We start from the raw sequence: 23,297 nt of genomic DNA, 5'->3' as shown, positions 1-23,297 counted from the left end.
CTGACAGTCTTGAAAATGGAGGAGATATGGATAATGTGTATGAATTTTCTGCTTTTCCAGATTCCTCTCTGTAATGATATGGCAGTTCAGAAACATCATGTCCATTAATTTATTTCCCATAAATGTAAAAGTGTGCTTGCTCTTATTCATCTAGTTAACTGGATTTATGTCGTTGATTTGCATATTATTTTCTCTGCTGAAAGCTGGCATTTTTTCCAGTAAAACACTTGAAAGTAACTGTTTGTTTATTCTTCCCTCCCTACAGACAGTCAAATAATATTCAAGAAATAGAGTTTTTTTCCTCTCACTGTTGAGTGAACTGTGTATGACTAACACTGTTAATGACCACGTTCAGCTGTCTCTCTTCCTTTTCTCTCACTCATTTACAGTTAGTTGGCTTTACTGATTTATTTCATATGGTTTGTTTAAAGTTAGAGAAGTAGTAGAAGAAGAAGGCTATACTTCCATGTTCCAGCTGTGTCTCAGAGCTCCCCTCCAACCCTTGCATTAGGACTCTACTAATCATAAACCTACATCAGTTCCACTACTAATGACACCTGTAGAAGGGAGAATCTCCTTTATAGAAATCACCTACCTTGCCAGTTAAAGGCTCTATTATTGCTCTCAGGTGAACATCTGACAGTTCTAATCCAGCCTGGTTTACACCCACCATACCCTTTCCAGTATTGTGTATCTCAGGCTGAGGATTAACTCTGAGCAGGCAGAACATTGCAGTAATGATGGTATGAAAGGGAATCTTGTTGCATGTTACAAGGGGCAAAATCTGGTCATTTCTCTCTCCCATTTACAGTCCCTCTCAGCAGCATGATCTAGAGGTTCAGTAACTGTACTTTATTATGGCAAATGGTTCCCAGGTCATTTTTCTTCACTGCAATTAGGTACTTCTCATGCACAGTGTATTGTGTTTTATCTTAGCAAACACTGAAGTATTTTTTTTACCCTATTCATAAAAGCAAACACTCTCATTCTTGCTTCTGATTTACATTTAACACAACTAACCTTTTGATGTCATGTATTCCATCTTAGACGCAGACTGCACAAACTAGGGGTGTCAAAGATTACCCAGGTTGATTTCTTACCTCGGGAAGTGGTATCATACTCCAAGGAGACACAGACACCTCTTGCCACGCATCAATCTGAAGGTAAGATTGTTAGTACTTTTTTTCAAAAAAAACCATTTTCATAGAAAATAAGTATTTGAGTAAGAGTTAAAGAATGTAAGAAAAATAATAGTAAATCATAATATAGCTACCTCTCACATATTTTCTGCAAGCCAGGTATTGTTTGTGTGATTAATGACTGTTCTGGTGAGAATAATTATAATAATGACTTTAAATTCGGGTGGAGCCAAACTACTTCTGCCTTACAATGGGCTGTGCTTAGATAACAGTATAATGAGAGCATATTTTCAAATAAATCATTATGAATATAATTAAAATGGTGCTTTATTCAATTTTTCTTGGTTTCTCAAGGAAGTTATTCATTCTGTGCTTTGTAAAGAGGCTGTGACGGGAAGTTGCCCTTAGATATTTGATCAGTGTAATTGTGTCCCCCTCCAGTACATGAATCTTAGGACAAGTTACAGTTTAGTTTTGTGTGCTGAAAAAGGAGGTTTACATATTTGATGTGGACAGTCCTGCTTTCTCTCTGCTGACAGATACATATCTTTCTTTGCTGCTCGGCTTTCCTGTTGACAAGTAAACATGTGGAGTAGTTAGTAGGGGAGTGCTGATCTGTCTGTTCCTTAGACTACACACTTGCCAGTGTTGTACTGCAGAACACTGATTGCAGGTCAGTTGAAACCATTTTAACTGAATGCAAAAATGTACTTTAGCCTGATGTAATTTACACACTATAACAAAGCAGGTAGAAGAAGTACTGAAGGCAGTCTTGACTCTATTTTTTGCTGTTAACAATGAAGGATGAAGAAAAGTTAAACAATTAGGTGCTTTCCTGCAGTAGATAGTGTAGAACCCCACTAGGCTCCATACAGAAGAAGATTCATGTATGTTGCAAAAGGTGTACAACAAAATCTGTCTAAACATAACTTACTGTCAAGGAAGATACAGTGATAAACATAGCTAGGTTTTTTTCTGCAACTGGGTTACCAGGTCTGCCTTTACAAAACCAGAAATGAAAACTGCTGAGCTAGATACTCACATTCTGCTTTCCCAGACCACAACTTTACTCCGGTCATCTCTTGTATGAAATAGCACCTTCAAGCATATACAACCCTATTGCTTGGATGCTGCTTCTTGAGCAGCATGTCCTGACAGCTTTGCCTTCTCAGACGGAGAGGCTGCCTCAGAAGCCTCCCTGGTTCAACCCGGATAACCTCTGCTCACCTCTCTGAGGACTGCTGAAGCTTTGAGATGGGGTTTACCCCCAAGGCCTTGCCTTCCTGGCTTGAGACCAGTAGGTGCTCAACCCTGCAGCATTATCCTGGAGTCATTGTTATATCAGATGGAGATGATGCCCTTCCTCCCTGACACAGGGCCTCTATTCACTGTAAGAGCATATGGATACAGGGAGTTGAAGACACAGCTTCGATGTGTTCACCTCTCTCAGTCCTGCAACTCCAGCACTCGGTAGCTGACGTGCCTTTCTAAACAGGCCAACCTCTCTTGAGGAAGCAACTTCTTCCAATAAGTTCTTCTTTTTCCAAGGAGCTCTTCAACTGTTACAAAATCCTTTTCTTGAGTAGACAAGAGGACAGTCACCTACCTTTCAAGGAAAACAAAAAGAAAACAAACAAACAAAAAATCCCAAACACCAACAAAAACCCCAAACAACCAAAACCAACAGTGTGCTGCTGTGGAGCCTGGCAGTCAGGACAGCAAGCACAAAGGGCAGTGTGGCTTGTCTTGGTTCTCTCTTGTTCCTTACTTGGATGAAAGAAGATAAGTGCAAACATAAAAAGTGGTGGACTTTAAACTGCCCAGGCCAAACCTGTGATGGGAAATGTCAAATGGTGATAAGTGGTTTTGGTGACTGGATTTATTATCTTTCGTATTATCTGTGTCATCACAGGCAAGGAAAAACATCAACAAAAGTGAAATTTTAATACTTAAACACAGAGAAAATATCACCCGATCGCTTGTCTCAGATTTGTGGTGAAGGGAAAGTTTAACTTACATTTCCTTTCAAATCTGCTGCTGGGAATTCTCTGCACATAACTTGGACATGAATATGGCCCTGCATCAGTAAAGGAGAGCCAGGAAACTTTGGTTATTTCATTGAAATGGTATTTAATTGGAAACTCTCTAGGGGGTAAATAAGCTCTGTGATTTTCGTCTCCCAGGTCTGATGGAAATGACTTCTCAGGTTTTCAGTCTCCCAAGTCTCTTTGTGAATGCTGAGCCCTTCATGCTGTCACTCGAAACATGAACAGCAAACAGAGGGAATTCCTCAGGCGAGCAGTTTTGAGAAGTCTCTACGCTGTTCCTATGCATTCGTGTGATAAAATATAGCCATTATCTTTTCAAGATAAATTATTCAGCCATTACTATGGTTATGTGCTCGGTTATTCAGTGTCTGAAGATTTAGAGTTTGAGAAAAGAAAAAAGGAAACCACTTATTTACTTAGATAAGTCTGACTTCAGCTTTCAGAATTCACTCTTTCACTGCCTGCCTTGGACACTGGAAATGTCAAAATGTGGAATTTTACGATGAGATTGTCACATGTTTGCTTCTGGTTTGGAAGACGACTAATGAAGGGTACAGCTGGATAGAAAGACCTCTCCTGTATGATTAAGCCACTGAAAGAGGACTTTGAATCCATTCAAAGTTCTGCAGCTTTTTTGAAATGTCAGTATCAGGTTTTATGCACATTGCTTCTCTAGAAAGAAAGTCTGAGGTACCTTAGACCTACTGCTGTTCTGGAGTTCGGTGAATGTAGGCCTTTGTGGTAATGGCTATTCCCCACCAATCCTTGTAAAACTGGTAAAAGTAGACCTTCATTGTGGTAAGTACAGTGTGGTGCCAGAGAGCCAGATGCTATGAGAACTGAAGTCTCAGCTTGTCAGCTGCTAATTTTAGAAGAAATAATGTGGCATTATTCTTCACTGTGTAAAAACAGATTAACTCCTCTTTTCAGAATAGGTAAATCACTTTATTTCAGAGGAATAATGACATGTCATTTCCCCCACCCACTCTATTATTTAGGGAGATGTGTATATGCATCATTCAGCCCTTTGATCACAAGTACCTAATTCTTTTGCTTTATTTAGGTCACAGTAAGCTTCAGCCTTTTCTATTCTTCCTTGTAGGATGACTTCAAAAACACCCAGATCTTGGCTCTGGAGCCTAAGAAAAGAAGTGCTCTTTACTTTTCCCCTCCTCCTTCTATAATTGGACTTGAATTTAGGTATTCATAGGCATTGAGAGACATTTCACTTGTGCTGCTTTTTCCATTCTGGAGTTGATTAATACCTAGACTATGCCAAATGTTTTCTGAGTGGTCTCTGTGACACATTCGTTCACAGTACAGAGACTGTCACATTGCCCCAGAATGGCAGCCCCACATAGCCTGGGATGGTTGGACCCTCCGAAGCACTGCAGTGCTGCCCTTTGCTGAAGGCACACCTAGGAGAAAGCAGGAACAGGAAAGCCATGCCCTGACCTCTGCCAGGGTGGATCCCACACTGCTGTACAGTAGTGCAAGGAGGTCTATATGTCTGCCCACAAGCTGCCTTTGCAGATAGGAAAACAGCCTATACATTCAACTCTGCTGGCTGCCCACCTCAGCTCCAGCTCACTGTTCTCCTGCTCTCCAATGGGCCAGAATGTAAAATCTCGGTGAGGGAAACATCACACTGTACCTGCACTGAGAAGGGAGATCATCCTCTGGGAGAAGGGAGATCTGTCTTCCCTCAAAACCAAAGGGGGCAGCAAGAAGGTGAAGGTCTGTGAGCTCATTGGCTTTGCTGACCAGTGTCAGGGATGTTGTTATTCCTCTTCTGTGAAGCACAAACTACTTCTTCATCAATAAAATGAGATATTATAGTTTTTCTGGCTTACCAGACTGTCACTGCAAATAGGTTAGTTTGAAATGCATTTCTGAAAAAGTGGATCCCATATACAGGGGAAGAAGATCTGCCTTTCTAGAACAATGGAGGTCCTGTGTACTTCACCTCTTTATAATCTTCAAAAGATAGTTGTTCATGTGGGGAAAACAAATATGTTGTCATACTCACCTCCTGAGCAGGATAATCTTATCCTACATCACAAACGTTCACCCAGTTCTGGTAAAGAAAGCAATTCAGGCCCATGCTCCATCTGCTTATCTGCTGTACTCAAAAAATGAGGATGTTTTGACTATTAGGCAAAGAGGAAAAATAAGCCCTCTACTCCATTTGGAAGTGGACTGGAATGAAGTGGCAAAACAGAGGTGAAATTCCAGAAGCTTGGTTGGGTTCTGCATCTCTCTGACACTGTAATTCTCTGACCTAATGTTCCTGAAAGGTATCCTTTTTAAATCACTGAGGGAGGAGAGTTCTGCTCACAGTCTAAGACTTTTGAGGCCAAGATACGCGAGTTTAGGTATTTGTTTGTGATACCAAATGTAAGTGACTACTGTAGGGTGAACCAAAACTCTCTCTAGGTGCCATTGACTGCATTGACTGGTTCTTCACTGGCTAGCTTGATAGCAGAGCACTTCATGTAGGCACAATAATGTAGGTTTCTCATTGCTGAGTAAACTGCATATGACTAAAAGTGTCATACACTGACACCATGTGAAGGCTGTGTCCTACTTTGAGTTTTGGTAATCAGATGAGGAATTACATGTGATTAGGACTGAGAAGCCCCCACGCTGTGAAAACAAGTCAGGCATCTGGAAGTTCAATGATTAAATCCATAGATAAAGGTATTTTCACTTTGATTGTTAGGGACTGAGATTTCCAGGTTTAATCAGTGTGGAGCTCTGGCTCCGTCTTGTCCTGTAAGACAGCAGACCTGTAGCACAGCAAATTCTGCAACAGACCTGCTGTGCCTTCCCATGTCTGAGTGTAGCTCAGCTCTAGCTCTGTGAATGCATGCTGTACTTTACAAAAGCCAGTCCCAGAACTAAGCAAGATCATACTTGAGCTTTCTCATGCCCAATCTGTCTAGAGCTCATGGATCAGAAGGTGAGGGTTAAGTTAAACAGCTTATTTCGGCTTTTCCCTTCCAGAGAATCTTAGAGCTCAGATCCAATCTGAAAAGGACAAGACAAGTCTGGACCCGTTGAATAGAAATGCAGATGAACATTTGTGCATCACCATGCATGCAACATATGCGTCAAGATACGTGAAAATATGTGTGATGGAAAAGCATTGGATATAATTGCGGGGGGAGGGGAGGTGTGAAGCAGAGATCCTCTGTTGTAAACAAAAGGTGGTGGAAAGCAGAGCAGAATTGGGACAGAAATCACTACTCAAAAGAGGATACAACCTAAACATGAATCAGTGTTAAAGCAGAAGTTCTGTTTTTAAAGAGACAGAGCCTTATTATTAGTACTGATGAACACTAATTTTGTAAGAAATATTATAGTCTGTCCTAGGAAGTATCATGTATCACTGAGTGGTTTTAGTTAGCTATAAAAATCTAGTTTGCCTTTTCATCTCAAACCTTCATCCATCGGGGTCGTACTGTGGATCTCAATAGCTGGCATAAACACTCTAATTCAAAACTGCTTTGTTTGATTAAACCAACAAAGCTTATTTTGTACGGTTGTACCAGACTGTACAAGATTGGATGAGACTAGAATGAAACAGAAGACAGATTTGAGGTATTGCACTATATAACAGTCTTTCAATAATTCCTCTTTATGCCCGTCACAACTGCATCCTCTTTTCTAAACATGGAGATTTCAAAGGTGGAATATTTATTTATTTTTCTAATTTAAATTGGGCAGAAAAATCTTTCCAAGGTATTCAGACAGCTCCCTCTGGTGTTAAAGTGATGAACTGACTCGTCATCCCAAAGGGATGCTGGAGGAGAGGGAGGGATGCTGGTGTGACCTGCAGCAAAACACTCCCCTCATCTTTTGTCTGAAGCAAGAACTATACTTAATAGAAGATACTTGAGTCGTACCATTGAAAAGCTGTATGAATGTAAGTGCTGATGAAAGAAGTGTGAGAAGAGACCAAGTTGAGGAAAAAGATACTATCTAGAAACGTTTAAAAAGCCTTAAAAATTCAGTTACAGGCATTATGACAAAAATCCAGGGGAATAATACACTAGTGAAATCAGCTGCAATCCCTTGTTCTTACCCATCCCTTCTTGAAGTACAATTTGTAAAGTACAGTTTGCTAAAATACATATTCTCCAGGACAGCCACATCAGGCAGGTACCAGGTGTGGTGGATCTCTGTTCCACTCCTTGCAAGCTACAGACATTAGGTGTATACTGATAAAGGATTTCTTCGCCAGCTGGCTCATGATAATTTTATGTAGTACAGAATTAGGATAAGGGCTTGGCTTTGAAAAATGTGTTTCTGTGGTTTTGGTGTGCAGAATAATGTATTTGACACTGACAAGGGGTTCTTCTGGGACGAAGAATGAAGAGGCCATAGTCTGTGGTCCTGCACATTTTGGTGTTTGAGGGCAGGAGGAGACATCAAATGACTAATCTGAAATATGTAGCATGCATCAGCTAAAATAGGATTTCTATAAGACAATCCCACTCCATTCCTAAAAGGTGGCCTGTTTCCATCCACAGTCTACGAGTATATTTACCAGCGATCATTGCTGCAGTATTTGTTCCTGTTCTCTGTCTCTCCTCCCAGGTCCTCTCTAAAGACTTCTGGATGAGGGTTTTTCTTATAGTCAAGATGGTTTTCAGATAGTTTTCAGCAGAAAGCCTTCTTAATACTAAATGGTTTTGAACAAGCAGATCTAAGAATTTATTAAGCATCAGTAATTCTCAGGGGATTATCTACTAAGAACTGATTTAACAGAGGGAAGATTGGACCTGGTCGCACACAATAGGAGGTCTGTGGAAGAAAAACGCTTTAGGGATCTTAGACTTCGTCCCTGATCATTTCATTACGCAGAGACAGAGAAATTTGACTCTTTGCAGCTCTTCCACAATCCTAACAAAATCCTTGGAAGGTCTCCTGAAAACCAGACCCACATGCATGAGAGTTTCCTGCTCCGAAGTGGCCCAGGTCTTCTGCAGAACCTGGTTTCTCTTGCATGAGGTAGCTCTGCGTTAAACGCAAGCCCAGGAAACACATCTAATAGTTATTTGCAAGGCTGGAAGGAGAACAACAGACTTGTCACAACTGCCCTCACACCTTCTCTAAACCATTCAGGCTCCGGAAGAAGAGGAACAAACCAGAAAGGTTAACTGCCTTTCTCAATGAAACGAGGAGCCAGATTTTAGGTTATGGCTGCCTTGGAGGAGACTGGTGTGCAAGCGCCATTCTGTGCATGGAAGGAATACCGCTTCAAAGCCTCTGCAGACAGCATGGGGAAGATCCATGCTCTACCTTCCTTCCTTGCAGATCCTGCTTGATCGTCATGGATGATCCTTGCTCTGTGCTTTTGAGCAAGTGGATCCCATCCTCCACCCAAGAGAGAGGAGGCTAGTCTATCCTACAATAAACCAAAAATGTTGTACTCAGCCTCTTTGTGTGGAACCCAACCTGCTCCTTTAGTTGGCAGTGGGAAATCTGTAATTGAATACGATCCTGGTACATCTGGCGTCACTTGGTGGAAAACAAGAGCTCTGGTGTTAGCAGCCTTGACCTCAAGCTCCTTTAACTACCTGCAAGTCATCTCACAGTGCCTTTGACCCGTCTTTGTGTCCTGACATCTGAAACTAGCAGTGATCCATTAATTCAGAGAGAAGCCCTGTAACACCTGTATGCAAATGGAATCTTTTGTTGGCTGGAAATGAAAACTTTCCTCTAAGTCTTTCCTCTCTGGAAAAGATCCCAGCCATGTTTTACACATGAACAACTGCTGTATCGAACTGATTTGTTATGTGTTCCCCTCAAGCAACCAAATCACTGTGTTACAACTGAGCTTTAACATGAAAACAGAAGGAGACTCACTAATGAACAGCACCGTGATTTCTTCAGTCAGCAGACAGTGAAAAGACAGCGGCCAGTTTTTCTCCATTTGCCATTTTCACATGTTCCTAGTTCTTATTTTACCATATGTATCATTTCAGTTCTATTTGAATATGCTTTGAATTAACAATGTGTTGTACGTATTCCAGTGCTCAAATCAGAAGTTATAGATATGAAAATGTAAAAAGGGGGAAATCTGGATTAACAGTGCTTCTAACAGAACAATGAAGACATAGCTTTTTGTTTTCTTCAGAAACAAAGCATGCTTTTTCCTGCCATGCCTGTAATTCCTTATTTAGCCTGAAGGATGGTGCCTATTCAGTATATACCAGAAAACTAATGCCCAGCTCCTTCTATTACGTGTTTAGTAACCTTTGGCAAACTCTGGCTTTGTAACATGGACCAATCTCTGCTGGAATTAATGACAAGATTAAGAAAAACGTGCATTGCAGAAGTAGCAGTTATTAATCCTCAGTGGTCTAAGTAGCACTTAATCTTTCTAATCCTGTAAGTAGATATAAAATTAGGGCTGAAATAGACACAGGCCATAATGTGGAAAGCCCTTCATTAGTAGTGTTAAAAAGATGTACAAAAAAAAACAAAACAAAAAACAAAACAAAACAAAAAACCCCCACTGCTCTGTTACTTCACATTTCTCAATTTATTTCTTGGCACTTGTGGCTCAAAGAAAGGAAAAATATTCACATGTCAAAATCCCCTCCTCTGTTTTAACCCACACTGCTAATGTACTGGGTCAAAAATTATGCAGCCGAAAATTCTCCTGTTCATCACCTCTCTATCTTCAATTCTATAGCTGAGCCACAGCTTAAGAAGCTGGCTGATTGTGCCCCTCTGTAGTCTCCTTTAATTGGCTCATTGTCATAGGAGAGGCCACCTGCCTGCCTTGGCTGGAGGAGTGTCAGCTGCTTGCCCTCAGACCAACTGGAGAGGGAGCCAAATGGCTGGATTGGGCAGAATGAAGGGGGTTTGGCACACACCACATTATTACCCACCATAAAGCTGAATGGGGATGCATCCCAAGCTGGGTCTTTGTTCACCAAGTGCATCTTCACAGCCTGACCCCAGCACCTGGGCAGAGCCCTCCAGTGGCAACCCTGAGCTCCCCTTCTCCCTCCCCAGAGGCACTCCCAGGGTTGTGTAAAGCCATGCTGTATTTATGATAAAGATTAATTGTAGATCTCATCTGAAGTACTTGAGAATCCCTCCTTCAACATCAATGGTAGCTGGATCCTTTCTGGAGAATCCCTTTGCTTGTTCACACACATTAATAGTTACTACAAAAACTGAAGAAAGCATCTGTATGAAGAAACTTTTAATGAAATGGATATGTCAGTGAAGTTAAAGTCTCAGTGTGAATTCCCACTGGCCACTATTAATAGAAAATGGAATTCTCTTTCGCTGCAATACAATAGACTGTCTCCACAAATAATGTTACTTTTCAACCAGACCCTGGCAGCCACTTGCCCATCTATCTTATTTTAAATAAACTTAGAATAATTCACTCTGAGCCACAATTAATTTAGATGTATGCCCTGGCCGTAACCTCCAAAACAGTGCTAGCTCTTCCTGCAAGTGAATGTCCTACTTAAGGCCCACAGGAAGTGAGAATATAATAGTTATTCTTCTAAAATGTGTTACACTCGAGCCATGAAGTTTCACACTTAGTTTAAGCCTACAACTGCATGTTGTTGCTGTGGATACTCCTTTCTTTTTTGCTTTCCTCACCCTGCTCACATTCTGAAGTTTGCCACATCAGAGCTCAAAATGGGTCCAGCTCCTCAAAGTTTGGCACAGGCAGATCCCTGCACTTATAAATAGCACCACTGGTCTTGGTAGCAGCTGCTGGATTTTGAGGACTCTTTCAGATCTCACTACTTGGTTTGCAGGTGAACCTTTCCTGAAGGTCTGTCCCCAACTGCAGAGCTGGAGAATTTTTGAAATTTTGGCCCTTAATCATGGTTGTTACATATTTTGTTTCTGGTTATCTCCACCCAGATGTTCAGGTTTTGCTCTCCCTCTCCTAGGCACCAGATACTCAGCAACAACATGCTCAAAACAACCATTCATCTGCTATGAAACACAGAAAACACTGAAGATTTTGCCTGTGACTGTGTGAAGAGCTCTCTGTGTGCTGAGGCTGCATCACAGATTGTGTGCAGGTTGAGAACTCAGCTCAAACCAACCTTCAAGAGTGGAGTCCCAAAATTGCCTTGACTTGTTGACTTCACAAATGAAAGCTGGGGGATATATACATTGTGGTGGGATTACTTTGGTCGCCAACCCAGCCACTCTCTCACTCTCCCTTCTTGAACAGGGTAGGGCAGAAAATGAGATAATAAAGCTCATGGGGTGAAATAAGGTCAGGGACATCACTTACCAGTTACTGTCATGGGCAAAACAGACTTGGCTTGGGGAAAATTAATTTATTGCCAATTAAAATAGACTTGGGTGGTAAGAAGCAAAGGCAAAACTGAAATAACACCTTTCCCCCTTCTCCTTTTTCCCAAGCTCAGCTTCACTCCTTCAATCCCAACTGTAATATCTCCCCTCTGCCCGAGTGGTGCAAGGGGATGGGTATGAGGGGTTGTGGTCAGTCCATAGCAGCTCCTCCCTGCTGCTCCTTCCTTCTCAGACTTTTCTCCTTCTCCTCTTGTGTCCTGCCCACTGGCTGTAGTCCTTCAGAGTAAACCTACTCCTGCATGGCTTCTCCATGGGCCACAGTTCCTTCAGAAATATCCACATGCTCCTGTGTGAGCTCACGGAGGACCCTCCGTGAGCTACAGTGTGGATATCTGCTCTTGCATGGTCCCCTCCTTGGGCTGCAGGGCAGTACCTGCTTCACCATGATCTCTCCACTGGCTGCAGGGAATCTCTGCTCCAGACCCTGGAGCACCTTCTTTCCCCACCAGCTTCTTTTCTCATGCTGGTGCTCACAGGGCTGTTTCTCACTTTTTTTTCCTCGTTCCTCTCTCTACAATGTGATGTTTTGCCTTTTCTTAAATATTTTTTCCCAGAGGCACCAGCAGCGTGGTGGATGGGCTCAGCTCTGTCCTGTGGTGGGTCTGCTGTGGAAACAGCTGTGTTCAAGACAGGGCAGCCTCTGGTCTGCTCTCACAGGGGCCAACCCTGCAGCCCCTCCAATACCAAAACCTTGCCACCTACACCTCATACATACACGTATTCAGACAAATTGGTAGCTTAGTAGCCAAAATTCAGATGTTTCTTGTCTGACAGGCTTGGGATCAAGTCTTTGCTTTGCCAAATAGGTGAATGCTTTAACCAGTAAATTGTTGGGTGATTTGGGATAAGTTATTTGTTGGAGCAGGCACTAGAGTGTAGTGCTTAGTATTCTAGCTGAATGTTTCTTTATCATCATGACATAGGACTGATCTGTCTGTATATCTAGAGCAATCATCCTATCTTACCTTGGTATTTATGGATCTGAGACAAGGGCTTAAAGGCATTGGGTAATTTGGGTCCCTCTGGTGTTTTCTGGCAATAGAAAATCTGGTGATAGACTCCTTACTTTGGAGGAGATCCATTGCTGAGGATGCTGAGAAGCAATGGATGCTTGCCTATACCAGAAGTAGGAACTTGAATCTGGTCTGGTCAGCTACACAGGCTGTATTTTTCTGGTGGTGATCCCAGGGAATGATCCATGATGCCTGTGCCAAATGGTGTGGATTGAGTCATCTCACTTCCCATGTTAAGAACTCAGTTTCTCTTGGAGCAGCCAGTTGACCCCACGTTGCTTCTTGCTAGACTCAAAGCATACTGTGGTAGCCATCCTGTCAGCAGCTTATACAAGACAGCACAAACTCTTCTCGCATGCATTTTACAGCCTTCTTACCTGCGAGAGTGAGACATGCAAGGATTCACTTAAAGGGATGATTGAGGCCAAGAAAGCTGAACCCAACACAGCCTTGTGAAGCGGAATATGGACCCTAGCCCAGACTGTCCTTCAGTCTGTGCCCAGGTTTCCAGACCGATGGAACTACTTGATTTGATCCAGATGTGAACTGGGCTTGGTATAACATGCTTACAGTTTGGACTGATGAGAAATAAGGAACTCTTCTTTTTTACTCTTTGCTGGACTGTGGAAAGCTTGGATTCAGAGCTGTGGATTTCCAAACAGGCAGTGTTCCTAGGAGTTAGGCACTGAGGTGTTTGCATGAATTTTAAGAATGTAAGAGCTGCTTAAGTAAGTTAAGACACAACAAATTTACATCTGCTTCTCAATTATGCAGTCATGAAAAGTTGTCTGGTGAACAAAGTGAGGGCCTTTGGGACAGAGCAATGGAGTGAATGTCAGGAGTCTTATCTTTGTTACAGTCTACATGTGTAATTCAGATGAAATCACTAACTGAGCTACAGTCACCGCAGAGACATAGGTATCTCTCTTCATTTACTCCTAGTGGAGACCAGTAACATTTAAACACGAACTAAGTGAACTCACGGGAGCCAAATTTACTAGGATTTTTAACTGTCACAAGCTGTCTGATCTGGTAGCATGATTGATGCTAGTATCCAAGCTAACTAGTTGCATCCTTCTGTAGCTAATTCAATATTTCAGTGCAATCACATGCAATAGCTCTACTGTGAGGGACCTAGCCTATTTGTGTAAAATTTCTATGGTCAAAAGAGTGAGACAGACCCTTCCAGAAGGCAATTTACGCTACCTGTTGTATTTACCATGACAGTGAAATAATTGCCTTCTATTTGTCTCCATTTGTCTCCATTGCCTACAGGCCTTAGCCAGTACATTTAAATTGTAAGCTTCATTTTTAGATGTTGGAGGCTAGATGAGGTAATTCTCACAATTTTGTGATGGGAATATGGGCAAATGCATTATGTGGTGTTTTTCTGTTAACCCCTGAAACAGTTCTGGGACTATTATTGTTGCTATTTCTTGTTTTTCAGCTCCTTCGTCTCTTAGCTATTCTCCTTTGAAGTTGCTTGTTGTGCCTGTGTGAAAGCAAAGTGAAAAAGCAGGCATCTTGTTTTCCTCTGAAACTTATGTAATTGAGGACGGCACTTCTACAGCTGACATTTAAAGGCAATAGGACAGCAAACAAATAGAAAAATGGCTTTGCCATTTTGTTTATTTGGTTAAATAGTGTTTTCAAACTAGTAGGAATATTTCGTTGTGCAGATTCAATACTACAGCTTATGTGCTAACATTGATTTTGATCCATCAAGCTAATTTTTGTATTGTGTAGTTGCTCAAATGCATGTTTCTGTCACATTTTGTTCAAGGCATGTGCCTTACAGTAAAGACAGAACTACAGCCTGTCAAATTCCTTGCCCAAGGAGCACTGAGCATCGAGTGGATACAGATATAAATGTAAGATTTATAGCACTGTGACTATGAAATGGACAAAACCACACGTCTGTTTGCTGAGGTGTATATACACTTTTGTCTGCTCTTTCCTCACTTTCAACCATATCACACAGGTTGTAGGACTGTTCATTTGATGTGATGTTTCTTGTATCAGAGAGACTTGACGAAGTATGAAAAATTAATACCCAACCCTTATGTTTTAGCTGTGCAAGGAGCATGTTTTCAGATATAATTACTGAATTAGTTAGTACTAGTTTACAATTATCCTTAATAAATCTGTATTAGGAATGGTAAGTAAAAGTAACTTTTCTGTTTCACAGTTCATCGGCTTTAGATAATTTAGTAACAAAGGCTCATGTTGCAATCAGGGAAAGGATTCCCACCGGCTTCAATGGGACCTGGACTAGGACCAAAATTAAGTGCTTGCCATGTGTCTAAATAGCTGGCATTGTCACTGACTCATCATGTGAGCCCTTCAGTACATTGTAGAATCATTTTATTTGGATTTGATTAAACATAAAAGTATTTTGCAAGGCTTTCCAGCTTTGAAAAACAAAGTCATTTACATAAGAGCTAAGCAACCACATAGCTATCCTCTTTTAGCCTGGTTAGTAGGCTTAATCCTGCAAATATTTATGCATGCTCTGTACTCATGATTAGTCCCCTGGCAAATGTGATTGTCTGCCATTAGGCGTGTATGTGTGTGGAGGAAGAGGTCTGGTGCTGTAACATCTATTTGTTGTATCCTGCTTTGCTGATAGACTGCAAGCTCTGAAGGGCAGGAAATATAATTGTATATCATACTTACCAGTATGGGTCGTAGAAGACATTCTGCAATGAAATAATGATCATTTAAAATGTTTATATATATGTATATATGTTTAAAGGGGAAAATAAGGTCAATTCACTTTGACAACTGCTAAAAATGTGCATTTTATTACTAACACCTTTTATCAATCCAATGAACAATAGAAACAGCAACTCTGCTCCAAGACTGGCCACATCTTGCAATAATTTATAAATGTCCATATCAAAAATAATACACTTACTCCAATTTTTTCAAAATGTCCCAGGGTGAGCAAATGCTTTTGTATTATTATTAGTTTTGACAAACCTGACTGTATGCTGGCCATTGTTAAAGGGTTCTATCTGCCTCCAAACTCAATGAGAGACAAAGAATTTTTAACGAATTTAATTAAAACTTTATGTGGTTTATGGTGTTCACCTCCAGCTGGTGTGCCATTCTTCTCTGGTGAATGAAGTTTCCTCTAATGCATAATGATGTGTTTTATATGAGGGATGTTTGAACCCCCTTCCTCGTAGCCCTGAGGTAGTTTCCATGGTATGACACAGTGGTGAAGTATTTAAAAGCAGGTCTCTTAAACTTAAGTGAATTATGTATATGGTTAAATGCACATGCATGAAGACATGAATATGAATCTTAAAAATAAGTTAAAGAATTTTTTTTCCCAGAAACAATCCTTGTGGTCTTGCTTTTATGACCCATGCTGCTGAGCATTTGTCTGTACAAATGGCACATTTGACATGAAAGGGTCTTGTTATTTAACTGCTTATATTGGGACTAGGAAGTTGGATAATCCAGTCCCCTTTGGTTAACACACTGAAAACTGACATCTGTACCAGGCACAAGGTCCCAATATTGATGGACACTCCTAGTGCTGCTGTAATAAAAATGAACAATAACATGCAGATAGTCCTGTTAGTAAATGTTACAGTGTGTTTTATGAGACATGCTGAGACACTGCAATGAGCTGGGCCGTTCCCATGGATGGTTAGAGTTACTGATGGAATTCTAGTCTACTGAATCTCTCGTGCTGGTGGGGCTTTTGTGCAGGGTCCCTCAAAAGGGCAATGGCCTGTCTGCTTTCCTGCAAGCTGTGCTAGGACAATATTTCTTCTGTCTAGAAACAAGACCTTTCAAAAAGAGGTACACTGTTGATTTGTTTTAAGCACTTGCTTTTCGAAATCTTGGGCCGGGGTGTGACCGAACTGAAATACAGAGCTGTCTTTCTGTGGTTCTTTGGATGCTGAGATCTCAGTTGTGCAAGAATATTGAACAAGTTCCTCAGGGAAGGAATGAATGAAGCAAGATGTCTTGGACCAAAGAAACAGGGCTTAGAAGAACTCACATCTCTACAGGGAATAGTGTGATCCCTGGAGCAGTCTCAGTAATGGAGTCTACAAACTTCCAGTGGTTTTGCAGACACCGGAAAAACTTAGATGAATGTTGAAAGGCATCTTCATAAAAGATTCTTCTTGTTCTAATGATTGTGAGGAGTTGGATAGGAAACTGGTTACAAAATCACCATGTGCCAGCATCACTCTTTTATATCACTGACCAAGTCACTGAGGCCGGGAGAGCCCTTTACATGGCCCCCTTGGAAGTTGACTAAGAGGAGATGTTTTCCGGGAGGCGAACCTTCAGTGTATCAGCTGGAAGACTGATAATCAGTGGTTGTCTGGCGATAAGACCTTTTTCTTGGGGAAAGGGACTTCAGCTTCTGAATCCACCTGTGAGCTTTAACACAATTTTCCAAGGGTTAGCCAATAGTAAATCACCATATGTCTTGTTCCCGAGCTGATGAAGAAACAAAATCATGCAGGAGAGGACCCACCATAAACTAAATCAGAAAAAGTCTTTGGAGAAAATAATGAAAAAGATAACATTTGGCACTTGGTAGGATGGCAAAGAACTTAAGAGATGTAGGAGCATTGTAAGCTAAGGAATAACTCCTGGCAATAGGGATGGACAAAAAAACTCCAGATTAATAGAATGAGCAGGTGGATGAATAATAGATTGTAAAGAATGAATAAATACTGATGAGGAAGTGGAGGAGGTCCTGTAAACCACAAAGACATCTTTGTGTTTTCATAAGAAATTAAGAGGATGCTCCTGGAGGTGACAGAGGGAAAGGATGTGAGGAGCTGACATCCTGCACTGGAAGAAGTCTGACCACGGACTAGTGAGTCATTTTGTTGCATTGCTCCTGATTCCAGATGCTCTTATTGTAGTCTCCACTGCACTTTTGCCTCCTTAGGGTAAGTAAAAAATAAATTTGGTCTGATGAGCTGCGATGTACCCTTCAGTGAAGGCGAGGCTTCTCTCAGTCAGCACAGAGAGCTCTTGGACTAAATGTACCAGCAGCTGGGTGTCTGGTCATGTCCTGTCTTTGGGGTTATCTAGTGGAGTAGATCCTGTGCAGTATAAATCAGAACAACCCTGATTTAGGCTGGGAGGGAATGTGGCAGTCTCAGAACTGCCATCCTGTGCATCCCAATATGGGAAGTCTGTCTCTGGAGGTGAGCAGAGCCAGAGGAAGGGAAGATCACACAGTTACAAAGTCATAATTTAATTATGCAACATGGGGTGTGCAGTCTACTAAGCAGTATCAGTCAGTACATCAAAGGCTCTACAACTCATCTCCTGGTAAATCAGTGCTGCTCTTCACCTTTGGTTAATGTTGTCAAGTGATCAGTTTTTGAGGGTCCTCTCTGTATTCCTCTGGTCTCCAGCTCTAAAACAACATTATGCTTCACTAGTAACCTTTGTTCCCGAATCACTTTTGGCAAGCACTGTTTGGAACAAAGTAAAAGAAACCTGAGAAGGACTAAAGCTTGAGACTCCAGGGGTTGAGTTTTAGCTGCATATGCCAGTGATGCACAGCTAGTATTTCATCAGCCTGTGAACACTGACACTCTTGACAGTGGACCAGTGGGTTCTTTGCAGGCACAAGCAGAAAGGCAGGGCCATATGAAAGTGTTGGAGTCCAGGTGGTGGTTGTAGTCTTACTGTTAAAAGCAGAGAGAAGAAATCAAGCAGGAAAGAAGTAAAACCACTGAAACCAAATATTTATTTCCATGGTTTGTAGATACTTTGCACTTAGTGGCTATTTAACAAAGGAAGAAGATGCATGAGAGTCTGATTTATGGGAGGGATTATTTGCACATGAAACTGCCACAGCGACACTGAGGACTGAAGAATGAGCTTAGCTTGAAAAAGGGGAGTTTTCTCAGTTCAGCTGAAGGATGAAATGCAACCCAACCTGCCACAGTCCTTATGCAGAACAAGGGCATTGTATCATACGGTGCTGCTAAGAACACTGGGGTAGGTTGTCAAGGTACAACCAAGGTACATATCCAGGGATGTGCCATGGAAGACACTTGTACCTTCAAGGTACATTTCTAGGTGACCTGAGTGGGGAAACTTCTAGATTATTTGGGCCAGTGATAGACTTTGGAAGGAGATCTGTGCATGTATGTTCATAGTAACTGTTGGCAGGACGATACTGGGGAACAGAAACAGGAAATCTGTGCTGCTCACACTTTCACCCATTCTATGGACTTATTGAAGTACAAAGTGATTTAGTGCTAGAGCAGTCATTAGGAGGTATTTTATATACTTCTATATATGTACAAATGTCCATTTATTTTTCCTTGCTTACTTTAAAAGTGTCTTATGACTCAGCCCTACTCTTAAAAAATGAGTTTCTCACACTCTTCTAATCTTACTGTCACTGCCATATATATTGTTGCAGGGCAGCAGTGTGTGATGAAAGTGATTTTTGGTGCATTATTTCATAGCTTTGCAGTTGAAATATTGCACAATCATTTGAAAAGATATATATCTGCATGTACATAGACTGACATGTCATTTTAAGGTGAAATACTGTCATGATGAAGAATATGGACAATTAGTAAGATATACTATAGATAGCCTTTAAGTGTTTTTGGATTGGAAACACTGATTCTATCAGAACATAAAGAGAATCTTATAAAGATAAAAAATAATAGAAACAGACTTACAAAAATAATGGGCATTTAAGAAGTCTGCCTGTATTTTGCTTTGTCTCTGACTTCAGGCCAGATTATCCATGTGTGGAATGTCCTTAAAAGCATAAAGAAATTATACCATATTTTCTTCAGAAGAAATATGAGATTTGGCTCCTGTATCTTCCTTACACGCTTGAAAATCCCTGGATCAAAGCCCACAGAATCTCTCCTGAGGAGAGATTTGAATGTGGATAATTATGCAGGAAACTATGAGGACTTTTATGTTTTAGCTTCATGTACTATTTAAGTAGAAGTTAAAATGAAATAAAAAGATGTATCATGTCTTATCTTGACAGTCTTTTTTTCTTTGTTTTGGAATCCAGTGTTCACACTGTCTCCAAAGACATAATGAAAATTTTATGTAGGATTAGTTTAAGTCTTTCCTTCAGAAGTCTTTTCATTGAAAAATATTCTATTTGAAAAGCAAAACTTTATCAAAGCTTGCCACTATTGTCAAAATGACATACTTTTTGGTCACCTTTGCTAAATCTGCATAGTACTTTTGATTATTTTTTTCTGCAGTTTAGAAGATACTGTCCTATCTGTGTCCATGTGATGGGCAAAACTCAGGAGCACCTCCTTTTCTGATGGCAAATTTTTCTCTCCAGTACTTACCCATCCCTCTAAAAACCACAGCCTTCAGCTCTGAGCCCTTTGACACTCTTGGTCATTTCAGTGAAGGGACAGCAGGAAGCTGTTTAACAGAGGATATAATTCAGTTGTGGAGGATATAAATCAACTATCCGTGTAGGATATGAGTCAATCACTTTTTGGCAGCTCAAGACACTTCTTCGGTCACTTTGAATTGAATGGCACTTGCCACATCTGATTTACCTACTGCAGGCGTGTGTGATGTAAACAGCGAAAGCCATTCCCTTCTTGGACTCTAGGGCAGAAATACTCACTGAAGTACTCACAAAATCTTCATAGGCAAAGGTGAGATCAAGGATTTACCCCAGGGATCAAAATCTCCTGCACAGCCAGGCTGCTTTGCAGTGCTGTGTCAGACCATAAATCACATTTACATTAGCTTTAATGCCCTTCTGCAGTCCCAGTACCATATAAAACAACTTCAGTGCACCTGAAAATGAAACCAGAGCAATTTGCATCCATGTGAATGATTTGCCCTGAAGTGTCAGCCATGTGAACCATAATGCTGCAGTAGGAAAAACAGGAACCTAGCCTGAGAACTCCTGTCCCTGCTTGCCCCAGCTCTACCATCCCATTCCCAGACCAGCTTAATTAGGTTCTGCCTTAATAGGGAACACGGAAAAGCACCTAACCCTATAACTGAAGGAAGATGTTGGGTAGACTCCGAGTCTGCACCCTACAGTAAGAACTTGGTATCAAACAGATCTTCAGGCTTCCTCCCAGTGCACCACTGATTCATCTCAGTGGTCACCATTTACAGCGTGGGTTAATGAAGAAAGGCAATGTATGTATAATGATTAAAGTGCTGATTGTTCTGCAGCCTAAGGCTGACTCAGGAAATAAAGGTCTCTTTGCCTTGCTGCTGGGATCTCCTGCTTTATTGAGGTAGACATGCATGGGCTTCATGTCATTAGGCAGTGCTGTGTTCTGGAGTTGTTATAAATATGCTCGTTTTGGGTCAAGATTAAAAAAAAAAAAAAAGAACAGCGGTCTCTCTGATTTGTTGTAATGACGGTGTGCTGTCTGCACTGTGTCATTTTCTTTACCCTTGTAGTGGGATAACGTACAATTAGGGACTGATGTCAGCCTGTAAAATTTTGGTGTAAAATTTTGGTTGCACCAAAATACCATACTTCTTAACAAAGCTGGCAGACATGTCCTTTGGCAGCAGCTGCTTGCCATGTGATTTAAAACTTCCTGTCACTATAATTGATGTGTTTTTATTCTTTCCACTTCCTGAAGCCTGATCAGAATTAAAATTGCTGTTGGAATTTCCTGTCAAAGCAACTCATTTATTCGCTGAGCGCTGTACTGACAGTACTTTGATTGGACATTGCCTTCAGCTATTCTCGGGCAGAGAGATTGCTGTGAATTACGCTCCTTGCCCAGGTTTGACTTCCCTGCATGCCACATCTGCAAATATATACAGATTGTCCATCATGTGGTAACCTTGTCCTAATGAAAACTCCACATGTAAAATGTTAATGATTTGAATATCAAACTTGGCCACCTGCTGGGGCCCTGGCTTTTCTGTTTATTTAGGAAACCCCACAGAGTTTTTCAACTGATTGTCTCACCATAACTTTCATGTCGCCTACCAAAAAGAGCTCTGCTATATTTCTACACTAAGGAGAATTCACACTCTTTTCCAGTCTTCCTTTTAAACAGCTAATGTTACTGTGTCTTTTTTCCTTCAGTTTTCTGCTTCAGTATGCTATCTGCATTCCTTCCCAGAGGTGGCTGTGTTAGGCTGCCATGTAGCAGTCCTCAGTTGTTACTGCAGAGAGTTTGTCCAGTGCTTTGGGATCATTTGGGGTGAAAGATGCTGTATAGATGCAAGTCGTTATTATTTGCAGTGTGAGTGCAATGTGGTGGTAATTCTGCCCATTAAGAGAATACACCGTTAAATTCACTGAGGGATGAATCATTCAGTTGCCCTGTTTGTAACTTCATTTTCCTGTTAGAATTGCGTAGGGAATTACAGGTTATTTTGGGAAGCTGAGTAATGGATAAGTATTGGATTGTTCTGCAGTTCTAACTGACATAAAGTCATGGTCACCTCAGAGTAGAATAGATATCATGATACTTAACTGCCTTTGTAAAGTGTTTTGATAACCTAGGTTGAAAGGTACTTACAACCCTGCAAAGTATTATTATTTTTATTATTATTAGGGGCAATATATTATTTTTAAAGTTTTAACTTACATTATTTTGAGGGTGGAATGGGAGTCTAAATATTCATGTGCAACCTCCTTTCCTTGGCCAAATTGGGTGCCAAGTACTCTTCCAGTAGTTTAAGGAAATGATTGTGACTGTTTTGGCTGGTAGTGGTGGTACGAGATGTCTCTGGATGTGATTTGCACTTTACCTGCAGCTAATAGAAACAGTTCCCACTAGACTCTAGTTGGTGGTATAAGCTACTGTTGGGGGTTTACAATACTTACGGTTTCCCTACCTTAAAAACCAAACCAAACAAAACTACACAAACAAACAAACAACAACCATAATGAAACACCACGGGGTTTTTTTTCCAAATATTTGCCCTAAGAGTAGACTTGCCTTGTATTCATTATATATTCAGGAACTTGACTTTTCACCCAGCACAGAGGCAACTAAACAGCTTGCCCCCTTCAAGCCTCTGCAGTGCCTGGAGGAACTGAGTAGCATCCCTGGGCTTTCCAGCTGAAGAAGTGGGAATGGGGATGCAGGTGTTTCATGGCTGTGGGAGAGTAAGATTACAAAGCAGGAGCTGTGGAAGGGAGTGGGTTACAGGGGAACAGAAGTTCAGGGGGGGACAGTGGGGCAGCAGAGGAATGGCTTTGCTTTGAAGACCAGCACCTATCTCCACCCCACAGACAAAGTGTCAGGTCTCATTTGTATTCAGGGTCACTCTGCATTTAGATAAATTTGATATGTAGAAGAAAATATTGAGTAATGTGTTTGAAAAAATATGCCAAAAAGTAAGGTACAAAGTCAGTAACAGAAGTGTCCAACTGTGGGAGGCAGAAGCACTAACAGGACCACGAGGTTTCACTGACCAAGTGATACAGTCAGAAGACTGGAAAATTTGTATTTTACTGAAGGAAAGCAAAGGCAAAATTCTACTGGGAAAAGAGAATTGGCTCCTGCTCTGAGGGTCAGGGCAAGGCTAATGACTGCTAATGACTCATTTTAGTGCAGGATTTAAGGAAGACTCAAGCAATTCAAAGGTTGGTCTTTTGGGTAGGGATGCACAGATGAAAATTCTCACCAAAGGGATGCAGAGGGAAACATCACATTAAAGAATTTCAGCAGGTCTCTCACCCTAAGTAGACACCAATTTCTATATGAGAAGCTGTTGAGATGAGGCTACAC

The 23,297-nt window shown here is 41.2% G+C and overlaps 1 protein-coding gene across 6 annotated transcripts in view; it reads left to right on the top strand.

Annotated features, from left to right (window-relative positions):
- DYNC1I1 (dynein cytoplasmic 1 intermediate chain 1) overlaps window positions 1–23,297 on the top strand; it is a 191,371-nt gene that overhangs the window by 42,232 nt on the left and 125,842 nt on the right. For 5 of the 6 annotated variants that reach the window (XM_082043896.1, XM_082043899.1, XM_082043897.1 and 2 more), the window contains one exon: window positions 1,048–1,163. The exons of the other annotated variant lie outside the window; for it this stretch is intronic. In XM_082043896.1, the coding sequence (XP_081900022.1) occupies window positions 1,048–1,163 (116 nt within the window). The remainder of the gene's footprint in view (window positions 1–1,047; window positions 1,164–23,297) is intronic. 6 annotated transcript variants of the gene reach the window in all.

This window comes from Streptopelia decaocto (assembly GCF_964273445.1).
Source record: "Streptopelia decaocto genome assembly, chromosome: 2".
Lineage (NCBI taxonomy): Eukaryota > Metazoa > Chordata > Aves > Columbiformes > Columbidae > Streptopelia > Streptopelia decaocto.
Note: the sequence above shows the minus strand (reverse complement) of the source record. Positions and strands in the feature narration are given on the sequence as shown.